Raw genomic sequence first — 13,684 nt, forward strand, 5'->3', positions numbered from 1 at the left:
TTTCATTTCCTTGAAAGAGTCTTTACATGAATCTCTTTTCTTTAATCCCATCATAATCCTTATAACTTTCTTTTGGATCATAAAGAGTTTTGTCATGTATGAAGAATTGCCCCAGAAGATAATTCCATATGTCATCATAGAATGTATATAAGCAATATAAATCATTCTTAAGCTACTTAATGATATCATGGGCTTAACTGTTCTCATAATGAAGCAAGATGAACTCAATTTAGTAACAAGGTAATCAATATGATTCTTCCAACACAGCCTATTAGCAATATTTAAGCCTACAAATTTGATACAGTCTAAGTTAGTCGGTAAATTTTGATCATTATTATTATGTATACTACAAGTATGATCCTCATAGTTCATTAAAGTGAACTGGAGAGTGTGGGTTTTATGAATATTTAATTTTAACAGATTGGTTCTGAACCATGTATTAATATTGCAAAATAGTCTGGTCGTGGTTGATTTGTAGTCGGTGTATTCCGGATTAGTCACTATTATGCTTGTATCGTCTGCATATAAGAATATGTTTGTTCCATTAATTGCAACCTTAGTTATATCATTTATATACAAGAGGAAAATAAGTGGGCCAAGAATTGAACCCTGGGGTACACCAAATTTTACTTCTGCTCAACTAGACGAGCTATTAATAGAACTGTTTTTTTTTCNAGCCATGCCAAGTGGACCCAGCTGGACGCCACCCCCCACTAAGTGATCATTTAATGCTGATTAGGGAAATTCTGAGCATCANGCAATTTACAATTATTAAGCATTTCTTATACAGTAAAAAAGAACATCTTACATGGATGTCATGTCTCACCATCTACATATCTGTGGCCTAGTATCAGAATCTCAATCATTGGACAAATTAATTCAGAACTTTGTATGGAAGACTTCCGCCAAAGTCTGTCAGAAATTCCAACATTTAGTCATACTGACAATACAGTTCACTTTACTTAAGGTCACAAATGGACGTTTTCAAGTCTCAGAACCTGGCTACAAGTCCATGAACTGCAAAGAACGCTGTTGAGAATTTTGTGTACTACATTATGGAATACACCCTTTTCAGTCATACTCATATTAACTAGGAGAAATCCTGTCAGAGCTTACAATGGCAAAGTTTTTTAAAGGAATATTATTTTCTAAAATGTGATGTCATGTTTTCTGGTAGAAGTTTACCGGTATTATCAGAGTAACATACTGCCTACATCATCAGTGTCAAAGTGTAAGCTGAGCATGGAAAAAGTGGTACAGCTATAGGCCAATAAGATACTCTTTCAAACCCCCTCTATGGGACAAAAATCTGATTTTATAAAGCCTGTTATTCTCTTTTTTGGTTGTTTTATAGGGGTGTGAAAATTGGTTTCTCAGTCTGAGGGAAGAACATAGGAGACGTCTGAGAAAGTGGCTATGAGGAGAACATGTGGATCCAAGAGATACGAATTAACAGTATGGAGAAAATTATAGAACGAAGACCTTCGTAATTTGTATTCTTTACCAATCAGATTTATCTGCAAGGAGAATGAAATTGGTTGGAAAACATGAAGGAACAAGATCACTTGAAGGTCAAACTGCAGATGGGAATAATAGTAATAAAATAAATCATAAAGAAACAGAGCATTAACATATGAGCTGGTTCAACCAGCTCAGGGCAGGATCCAGTGGCAGGCTCTTGTGGACATGGTAATGAGCACCCAGCTCCATAGCAGGAGGCAATTTCTTAACTAGCTGAATGATCATTAAATTCTCAAGGACACAGCTCCATGGAGTTACTTCACATTTTTTTGACCAGAAATGGCGTATGTAACCTGCTGTACTCCTCATCAACTTAATTTCTATTTAAGATAAGAACCTAATGTAATACGTGTACAATTTAATATGCATGTCAAATAGAACTCATGAATACTGAATAAACTATTTGAAGTCCAACATTCATCTAAATGATATTTAAAAATTCAGTTCAGTTCCTACTTTATAGAAAACATACTAAGCCTTCAATAATGGCCATGCCATAGCTAAAGTTGCTGGCTTCTCACTGTGGCGGCCCGGGTTCGATCCCGGGTCTGGTCAAGTGGGATTTGTGGTGGACAAAGTGGCGCTGGGGCAGGTTTTCTCCAAGGACTTCAGTTCCCCTGCCGATCTTCATTCCACCAAATTCCCTATCATCATAATCACCTGGGGCAGGTACAATAGGCCAGTCAGTGGCAGCCATGCCAAGTGGACCCAGCTGGACGCCACCCCCCACTAAGTGATCATTTAATGCTGATTAGGGAAATTCTGAGCATCATACAAAACATATAAATGCATTATGGGGCAAAATGTGGGGTTTCTGAAGTTAAAGCAGACAGGGCACATATTAATCCCTACATAAAGTACTATGAATTGTACCAACATGAAAATATAATCCTCAGATAAGAAAGTCTCCTGCTGGGAAGTGTGACAGAGGTTTGGTGCTACAGCAGCAGTGTAATGCACTCCAGCTGGGTGCTTGTATTTCTGTAGGTACTGTGAGATAGCTATTTCAATATCCTTATGTGAACATGATGCTGGTACACACAGAGCCTGGTACACACTACTGCGAGACACTCTGCTTGGGTTACCAGCATTCTGAAACAAGCCATAATTACCAGTATATAGCATTCTGTATTTTTTTTCTACTCTCTCTAATCAAAACTTCCATCAATTTGGACTGCCTTTAGTTAACAAGTGATATGTCTCAGTCCCTTCAATGCTGATCACTAGTTGACTAACATAAAGCCTATTCAAATTTCAATGCGAAAATTTGGCAGTTCCTTTCTCGAGCTACAGTATCCACAAATAACCATTCCATTGACCCACTCCTATACATACAGTCATTGAGGGATATTCTGAAATCATGGTTTCACTAAATATGCATGCTATGAGCTAGAAAAGTTCTGGAAAGAACTTGATACAATAGGTGATGATGTTATCTAGAAGTATGTTTTCCAGCAAAGGATAAGACTGCAGTGTCCACTGATGCATTGGTTTATTGTTCCTGTCTTCTAGTTCCATTTGTAAGAACACAAAATATTGCTAAGAAACGTGCATAATGACAGAATAGTGTTGGTCAGTCAGTATAGTGACTATGCAACAAGCTGGATGACAAGGGAACTAAGGTCTGATTAACACCAGAGGCAGAGATTTCCCTCTTTATCATTATGTCCAGACTGACTCTGGGGCCATCCTTAATCAATGGGTATCTGGAGTTCTTACCCCATGGGTTGAGAGGCTAAAGCATGAAGCTGACCATTCACCTTCATCTACTGCTGAGTTTATGAGCTATACCTCCAATCCCCAGTATCTCTTCATGGCCTGGTGCTTGATTAAAACACAGGCAATTTGTTCCCATGCTCTTTTACCCTCATACAAAGCCTTAGTATTTTATATATGGATATGATATTTATTGCTAACTTGGACAGTCAAGGGAAAATTGCAACCACTTTGATGACCTGAGAAATAAACATTTTAAGGAAAATTTATGGACCAAAATGTAAACATGGAGTGTGGAGAACAAGAAGCAATTTGGAACTACAAACTGCATGTAGGTCACCATATATTGTGACTGAAATCAAAATTAGAAGACTGGAATGTCTGGGGCACATCACCAGAATGGAAGACACTTATACACAAAAAACGGTGCTCAACACTAAACTGGAAGGCAGATGTGGAGTTGCAAGGTCCAAGGTGAGATGGTTAGATGATGTAGAGACTGACATAAAGCTGAAGACAGAAAAGAATGGATGGTAATTTTATGGGAGGTTAAGGCTAAACTAAAAGGGCTATAAAACCAGAGGAAGAAGATTTTTATAGCTGTACCACTGATTTCTGAAATTATTTTGTGTAACTCAGTGACATAAACATATGTATTATATGATATATATTTCTTTGAGTAATCAGCTGTTTTTGAAAAAAAAATGGCTATCAGTGTACGTGTTTAGTGGTAATGTCAAACAAGCCTGATTCAGATTATAGAGCAAGCATATGCTTTATACAGCTTAGTGGAGAGAACAAATATAGAGTATGAGTTGGTTCAAACCAGAAGATAAATTTAAGACAAATGAAGTTCAGCTGGATCTGGAATATCGCAGATGGTATATCAACTAAGCTACCGATCGAAAGACTGAGGAATTAAGGTGATTTCTGGCACAGACAAGAAATTTTTTCTTCTACATAGCCTCCAGACTCTGGTGCCCACCTACCCTCCTACACAACAGGTACCAAGGTCTGTTTTCCTGAAGTAAGACAGCAGGGGCATGGACCACTCATGTTTATTTACTTCCAAGATTAAGGATGATGGCACTGTACCTTCACTTCACCATACATATTCATGGTATGGTGTTTAATTAATGAAGCAAAAGATAACTTTACCTTTACTTTTGCAATTTAATTGAGTATGGCTTTTTTTTTTAATTTTGCACATACCAACTGCATAGTTCATGCATATGTTACCTTTATCTTGTCCCAAACTGATGACTCTGGATCATACTTCTGTATGTATGGATCAAAATTTGTTCCAGTATGAGAGACAGTCACAGTCACTTTGGTCAGGCAGTACTGACTCTGGATTGGACCATCCACATCCAAACACTCATTGAAGTTTCCCAATTGGTATATATTGCCAAACAGAACTCCTCCTGGCTGCCTTGCAGAAGCATCCAGCACTGAATCAACAAATGTTTCGTTTCACTAACAATGTGATGCAAGAAGTAATATTGTAAATTATGACAAATTTATATGGTATTTTACATATCTTGAGTTAATATTTATGCAGATTGACACCCAAATCTCACGCCATCATAAAGTCAAGAAATATTGTGTAAGGTACCTCAAGTCTACACAGATGCTTGTCAGTTAATTTCAACCATTCTGTTTTTATTTAAAACAAGATGATGGATAATATCCAGAATCATAATATTTGTATTAATGTACCATTGTCCCAAACCTTTCGATGTAATCAATATTCTTAGCTTATTTAACGATACTCTCAACTGCTAAGATAATAGCATCAAATGATAGGATGATTAGTGGATAATGAACTGTAAAGGATGTGGAAGGAAACAGTTGTAGCCTGATTTAAGATACTATCCTGGCATTTGCCTGTAAGGCCTGAGAAAACCCTTGGTCAGCATAGCTGGTTCATAAGCCAAGATTTGAGCATAGAACCTCCTGAATCCAAAGGGGTGTTGAACACTTGAATGCAATGTTTAGTGTGTTAATTTCAAAGATAATGATTTTATAATTGTTGAGTTTCATTTTCAAATGTAAGAGTCTCACCACAGCTTTCATAGCTCACCAATTACTGTTCTTGCTATCATCTTCAGGGGTCTAATGTGGTAATTTTGAGACTTTATAAATGATATAATTTAATTTCATTCCAGTTTTGTATCATCCTTATCTTTTATTAGCCCTTTATATACTGAAATCAATGAGTGCCAGGATAGAAATAATTAGTTTGAATAGTTTGGAGATGATATGGCGTGGTTTCTTTTTACAGATATTGTTAAACACCAAAAATAATGTGGTGAGAAAGTTTCCAAACAACATGTCTCATTTGTAGCTACAGAAGGATTAGCTACCAGTGACATACAATGGATGTATGAATTAACATTTCATCTGGCTCCTTTGTGGGTCTCTGTGCTTACACAAGGACAAATAAGCAGCAAAGAGTCCTATCCTCTTGGATCAAATGCACCCTGTACTACACATTATGGGGAAATATATGTTCACAATTGAGGAACAGAAGGTTTTAGAGTATTTAATGACAATAGTAACACACAATTAAGCTGCTGAGGTCATTCCAGACTTTACTGCAATTAAATGCATCTACTATTAAGGTACCAGAATCTGAAGGTTGAACATTGCTATCGGCAGAACTCGCCATTACACAGAATTCTGAGCCAAGTCCATCCACCTTTAATACTTACAACCTGGCTCCCAAAGATCGATGTTAATGCAAACTTTTCATCTCGTTTTCAGTCCTTAAGTGGATGTTCCTCAGAAGGTTTCCACACCAAAATTATGTGCACATTCCTCACCTCTCACACATCCAGCCCACTGTAACCTCCTACAATTCAGCACCTACCATTAGGTGACATGTATATATAACAAACATTTGTAACTTATGAGTATGTGAGATCTGAAGTTTTCAAGACATTGAAAGTTCTGACTGTAGTCTTTTAGACTGCAACACTGTGTAATCATATACGTGGTTTCCAACATTTTAGAGGAACCACATCTTCTCTGAAGATCACAGTAGAATCATGCAATTAATTTTCNTAACATTTTAGAGGAACCTGTTACTCCACATCTTCTCTGAAGATCACAGTAGAATCATGCAATTAATTTTCATACTATTAGATCATAGGGCACAACTTGTTTGTTGTATAATAAGGATACTTACTCTGAACAGCCCACAAGGTAAAATTATTTAATGCCTGCAACAAAATACGGCTGTGATTCCTGCAATGTTCATTTTTGGACCATGGAGCAGCTATTGGAAGAGATGGATACAACACAGCAATTTTATCATCCCATTCCCCAGTCAAAGCTTGAGCTATGTTCATATGTAAAATTACAATAATCAAACCAAAGCACTGCATTTTCACTGTCAAGACCATGTCAAAAAAGATGTGAGAAATTAAGATCAATGATCAACTAAAGACTACACAAGTATTACACTTTTATCACTTTTCCTTTCCAATGTACTCAAAGAATCATCATGAGCACAAAAATTGAGTGTAAAATATGTACATAATTTCCTTTTGGCTGTTGCAATAGCACAACTTATTTTGCAGTGTTTACCACAATAAATTATATCTTGTTACTAAAGTGCTCTCTTAATCTCTCTTCAACAGCAAAGAAATCACATCAGGGACTGTATATCCTCCTTAAGTCCAGATGGCAACTGTGTTTATATAATGTGGACTTCACCATCTATAGTGATGCTGTGAACTGGGTATGATAATCAGCTGATGAGAGTATTTTTATTTCTAGGTGCTGTAAGAAAAATGTGGGCACTTAATATTGTGAAATCATTCTAATTATACTTGGAGAAGAGTACAAGTTATGAAGCCCCTCATTATGTAGTCTTCCCCAACCTCCTGTCACTTCATCTCTCTTCGGTCCAAATATTCTCCTCAGCACCCTGTTCTCAAACACCCTCAGTCTATGTTCCTCCCTTAATGTCAGAGACCAAGTTTCACACCCATACAGAACCACAGGCAAAATTATAGTTTTGTATGTTCTAATTTTTATGTTTTTGGACAACAGACGAGAAGACAAAAGGTTCTGGACTGAATGGTAGCAAGCATTACCCAAGTTCAATCGCCTCTTAATTTCCTCCTGAATCAGGTTTGGATCTGTTATCATTGTTCCAAAATATCTGAACTGTGCCACATTTTCAAAACATGTTTCCTATCTTTATGTCATGATTTTGACCTGCATTTTGGTGATGAAACAGTAACATATACTTAGTTTTCTCTGTGTTTACTTCTAGACCAACCTCTTTTCTTGCGTCAATTAAAGTTTGTGTTTTTCTTTATGGTATCTACATTATCAACCATATCAATTCACATCACTGGCGTAGACCAACAGCTGATGTGTCCCGTTTAATTTCAGACCCACCTGGTTTCCCTGGACCTTCCTAATTGCATATTCTAAGGCAAAGTTGAAAAGGATTGGAGATAAAGCATCTCCTTATTTTAGACAATTCTGAACAGGAAATTTATCAGACAAATATTTACCTACATGGACTTCACTATACATTTCGTTTAAACACATTTTAATCAACCTAACTAGTTTCATGGGTATCCCAAACTCTATTAGAATAGTGTACAATACTTCCCTCCTAGATGAATCATAGGCTTTCTTGAAGTCTATGAATAGCTGATGTACTGTCTCATCGTACTCCCATATTTTCTCCAATGTCTGACGAATGCAAAAGATCTGATCTGTAGTTGATCTGTTACATCGAAACCCACACTGATGATCCCCAATAATTTCATCTATATATGGACTTAACCTTGAAAGAAGAATATTGGACAAAATTTTATATGAAGTTGATAGCAGTGATATCCCCCGATAATTACTGCAGTCAGTTTTATCACCCTTCTTGTGAACTGGCAGAATAATAGACTCCTTCCACTGATCAGGCAGTTTTTCCTTATGCCAAATAGAAGTAATTAGTTGTGGATCTTAGAATGTAATATTCTGCCTCCAGCTTCAATAAGTTCTGCTGGAATTTGATCACTACCTGGCGATTTATAGTGTTTCAATTTTTCAATAGCACTTTCAACCTCAAAAGGGGTAGGGTCAGGTATTAACGGCTCAGCTGAATGGATTTGTCTGCCTAACAGCACTGACCCTATGTACATTCAATAACTAAGAGAAGTAGTTCTTCCACTTATTCAAAATGTTGTGGGAATCTGCAAGCAGATCACCATTCTCATCCTTCACAAAGTTACTGCTAGGCTGGTAACCCCTCTTAAAGTCATTTATTCCTCTATACAGGTCTGTAATGTTCTTGTTCTTACTGTTCATTGCAAGCTCATCAATTTTGTCTTTCAGATATTCCGTCTTTTTGTTCCTGAAACGCCTGCTGGTTTCACGTCTTATATTGTTCAGATTATCCCCATTTAACTCGCTTGGATCCTGTAACCATTGCAATTTGGCCTGTTTTCTTTGATCAAATAATTTTGAGCATCCTTCGTCGAACCATGGCTTATGCTTGTTCAGTTCATAATAACCTACTTCTCTTTGACAGACATTTTTATATTCTAATAGTTTCCCAAGCTTTATTAACGTCCACCTCAGTGTTCAAGTTTTCCAAAGCCGCGAACCTATTTGAGATTTTCACATGATACTGCTCTTTGCCCTCTACCTCATTTAATTTGAGACTGAACCTCTCTATATGAACTCTATGCGTTGTTTGTTTGCTCACTGCCAGTCTTTTCCTAACCTTTGCCACCACCAGGTAGTCGCCAGTATCACAATCTGCTGCCATGAATGATTGGCCATAAAGTACACTTGAATGCCGTCTCCTATCTATCAAAATATGGTCTATTTGATTGTGTATCTTCCCATCAGGAGATGTCCAAGTAAATTATGGATGTTACAATGTGGGAACATTGTACTTTTGACAGTAAGATTTTTTGATGTGGCAAAGTTTACAACTCCAACTCCATTATCATTACTAATTTCATGCAAACTCTCATTCCCAATTGTTGGTTTGAAAATGTCTTCCTTCCATACTTAGGCATTGAAATCTCCTAACAAAATTTTCATAGCGTACTTTGGGAATTTATCAAATACATGTTCTAGTTCTTCATAGAATCTATCCTCTATGTCATCAATTTTATCTTCTGTTGGGGTGTAAACATTCACAATAATGATATCACACCAGCGACCTTTTAGTATTATATCTGATATCCTATCACTAACGAATCTTACCCTCTTAACTGTTTATACGATTCTCTTATGTATGAAAAAACTTGTACCTAATTCATGATTTTCATTTCCCTTTCCATAGAAAAATGTATAGTCTCCTGCTGGTGTGATGCCACCTCCATCCCATCTGACCTACTGTACTCCCACTAAATCTAACATATATTTTAAGTTTTCTTCTGCCACTGCCCTGAGCTGCCCTATACAAACTTCGAACATTCCAAATGCCAAATCTCATATCCATTTTCATTAGCTTAGGTCGTTTATCCAAGGAATCTGTCCAGGTCCGAGGCTTTGTGTTCATTTTCGTAACACAATGATTTTTTACGGTGAGGAGTTGTTAGCCCCATGCCCAACCCCCAAGCTGGAGGGCCACCCCTCGTCGGCTGTCTGCGACTGCTTATTCAATATATTTGCAGCTTCCCTCCAAAACTGGAGGGCGTTTCCTCCATCCACAACCTGAAGACGTGCCATGCCGTGGTGACAGGGACCCACCCAACATGGTTTCCTTCTATCTTTGCTAAACTTTTTTCTTCCCCTTCAAGGTCAAGATGCATTCCCAACCACTTACATGGCCATGATATCTTCTGAAGTCAGTTTTTTCTCCCAGCACTTTGATTAGTATAGAATGTGGGAATAATAATATATGCAACATAAACAGGCATGGAATGCATTTATTTGGTCACAGTCTAGCATACTGCAGCACAAAATTAGGTTGTAGATTAAAATCGTACATATAACTGTAAGAATTATGAAAATTTAAATAATATTCTAGACTTACATACAGTAGACATTATTGGGTCATAGAGCCATTGGTACTGATGCCTGTAATCATGCATATTCATTTTCAAGATATGCTGAATCCCTACAATGTTTCAAAATATACCAGTTATAATATTTCCTTCATAAACCTTTACATAATTGTTTTCACTGTCAACAGATCAATTCCAATGCATAAAACATTATAAATAAATTAAAGTGGCTGACCTAGACTTCCTCTGGAACATGAAGCAATCTTCTACTTTTACATAACAGTGGACAAGAAAAGAAGCTTATTGCCACACAACCTCAACGAGCTGTTTCCTTAAGGCAGATTTACACAATAAAAGTAACAAACTGCAAAATTACCATACTTATTCCTTGCTAGTTATTACCCATCTCACATGACCCAAAGAAATGAAATTATAGTTGGAAGCACAGCAGTTTCATCAACAATTTTAGAGACACATAGATATGACCAATGTTGATCAAAATATGTAGTTTGCATAAATCAGTGATGTAGAAGAGATTTTAAAGTTTAAAGCAAGTTGCATGTAAACGGCTAATAACTAGCAAGAAATAAATAAGTGATGTGCTACAGGATGCTACAATACAATATTATAAACTACTACATGTTTTTAAGAAAATAAATAACTAATGTACATATAGTCATTTACAACATTCTGAAAGCGTTAAGTAACATATATAACCTTGGTCACCATGGAGACAACTTCAATGTACCGTTAGTGCTTCATTACTGAGAATATAATAAATGACACTAAATAACATTAATAATACATGTGGAAATAAGTGGAATAAAATTTCAGTTCTCATGAAACTGGATATGAACTCAGTTATATTCAAGACATTTTTATGTTATAAGTGCCCATCTGATTGTCACCAACACAATATAATGCCCAAAAAACAAAGAATAATGTGTAACAAAAGGAAAAAAGTAAAGCTATCCCTGTAACTCCCTATGGAGGCCCACAGGGTTGTGAGACATTGAGGCTCCAACATTTTCTAGACAATCAGCTCACAGAGGGTGTCAGCCTTATGTGTCAGCCATCGTTTACCCCCAGGAAGATTCCTGGCACTCAGAGGCTGAGTGGACGCCAGGGCAATAGCACGACTGGAAGGATTAGCAGAATTAAAAAATCTAGTGACCTCATCAGAAATTTAACGCACGATCTTCTGGCTTGTAGCACTGTGCCTCAACCACTATGTTACTGCATGCCCAGGATATAAAATAACTTCAGCCACACTTCATTCTAGCAATAAAAATGAGAAATCCACCAGATCCAAGGGTCAAATTATGTTTCTTCGTATGTACATTTTCACAAGCTGAACAATAAAGGTGCTTTCACCAAAATCTGCATATGTTTTGAAATTCAAACCACACATCCCTGCTATAAATTACATGCGAGATCTGAGGTTCTCCGGCAGATGAGATTATGGCCTTCTATGAAATGATGCCATATAGTTTGGTAGATACACACCCATTTTTTTGAGGAACATGCTAAGCACTGGCACATCCAGCTGTGACATGAGTTCCAAAATGTGTGATTCATTGAGTCACAGTAAATGCAGAGGTAGGGTGATAATAGAAGAACAACAAAACAATAAAATTACATATGGAACACAAACATGTAGTAAACAGTTTTGACATAACTAAATATTTTCTATTCAGATGCACATCAGTCCATAATGTGGCAAGGTGAATTATGACATATGAAACATAAAAATGAATATAAGCTTCCTGAACAACTATTGCCAAAAACATGTCATACCTTTAGTGACCAGAATCCTATTCTACCAAAAATCTGTAAAACACTATAAACAAGCATTTCTGAATTCTTTTAGGTGCCTCTATAATCCTTATAGTAGACTCCTTCAAATTACAAGTATCAAATGAAACAAACAAAGCATCATTGTAATCAATAACAATACATAGTGGTGCTGAAATCATAACATAAATGAAAGAATTATCCATGTTAACCACATAAATAAAACCACAGATCCAGTGCAAAAAGGCTGCATTCAATAGCTGAGGTAGAAAAGGCAAGTTTGTGCCTTCTCTTTGTTTACAACCATTAACAGTCCTAAAGCTCAAAGAAGTATTAATGTGTACACCTGAAAACTGTATATGAATGTCACTTCAGATACAACTGAGCTTTTTCGCTGTTCTTTTCTTTGTGCTCCAGAATACCCACATCCTTCTTCACCCACGGTGGATTAATACGAGATGTCACCACAATGTGATAATGCCAACACATAACTACACTTGAGAAAACCCAAAAGTGGGAACTTATTCAAGTGTCATCCTGTTTGCATTTGATTAACATTCAAATATGAATATCTACAGAAAACTATATTAACCTTTAAGGGACGGGACATTTAAATTCCGGTAGTGGTAGCGGGCCAGTTAATTTAAATGCCTGCCATTGTAGAGTAATAAAAATTGTAATCATGTTACTCAAAATGCTGTGATTTCTACAATTTTTGTGATAAACGAACGAAATAAATGCTGCTTTTATCTAGAAAGAATATAGAATCAGATATTGTAATTTACAGATTTTAGAATCTGTAAAAATTGTTACACTGATTCCAAAAAATTTTTTTCCCAATTTTGAGTGTCTGTCCACAAATATGCAGAAAGTTTCTGCACAAAACGTTTCTGCAGTATAAATGCATGCTGCTGACATCCTCCAGTCACGTTGTAACCTTTCTATCATTGGACGAGAGGGCGCAAGTCTTGTTTATATCTCGGGCTAGCAACACAGAGGTACTCTTCTTGGAATAGCCCCACAATGCCTTTCAGTTTCGTCTGTACTGCATTCTGAATCGGTGTGATTTATGAGCGGCCTCTGAATTTCGTCTTCTTCCATGCAAAATGGGGCCATGGTGGATAGTTCAAATTGCGATGTTTTATAAGCGTTATGATTCTGTTTACATCTCGGACTAAACACACAGAGGTACGGTTCTTGGAATAGCTCCGCAATACCTTTCAGTCTCATCTGTAATGCATTCTGAATCGTTTATGAGCGGCATCTCAATATCGGCTTCTTCCATGCAAAATGGGGCCATGGTGGACAGTTGAAATTGCGATGTTTTATAAGTGATGTGATTAGAATTATCCTTCAGAAACCCTGACTGTGCATATATCGAACTAGCCACACAGAGGTACTGTTCTCAGCATAGCCCTGCACTACCAGAATGTTCTAGCCCAGCGCGTTGTGTTGTGAATAAAACATAGCAATTTAAACTAGCCAGCATGGTCTCATTTCACTTGGAAGAAGCCGAAATTGAGAAGCAGCTGATTATTGACACCGATTCAGACTGCGGTACATAAGATTCTGAGAGTGGCGAGGAAACAACGGGCTCAGAACCCAAAGTCGACTAAGACCCATCATCTTCGTCGACAACCTGGGGACCACCACACCAGCATGGCAGGAGG

General features: G+C 37.1%; 1 protein-coding gene across 1 annotated transcript in view; it reads right to left on the bottom strand.

The window, feature by feature from the left end:
* Window positions 1-6,909, bottom strand: part of LOC111866263 (nose resistant to fluoxetine protein 6) — a 36,504-nt gene extending 29,595 nt beyond the window's left edge. The window contains exons 1-3 of the mRNA XM_023855041.2: window positions 6,428-6,909; window positions 4,477-4,688; window positions 2,399-2,613 (exon numbers count right to left, since the gene is read on the bottom strand). Of these exons, the coding sequence (XP_023710809.1) occupies window positions 2,399-2,613; window positions 4,477-4,688; window positions 6,428-6,644 (644 nt within the window). The 5' untranslated portion in view covers window positions 6,645-6,909. The remainder of the gene's footprint in view (window positions 1-2,398; window positions 2,614-4,476; window positions 4,689-6,427) is intronic.
* Window positions 6,910-13,684: the final 6,775 nt, after the last annotated feature.

Source organism: Cryptotermes secundus, unplaced genomic scaffold (assembly GCF_002891405.2).
Source record: "Cryptotermes secundus unplaced genomic scaffold, Csec_1.0 scaffold1002, whole genome shotgun sequence".
Lineage (NCBI taxonomy): Eukaryota > Metazoa > Arthropoda > Insecta > Blattodea > Kalotermitidae > Cryptotermes > Cryptotermes secundus.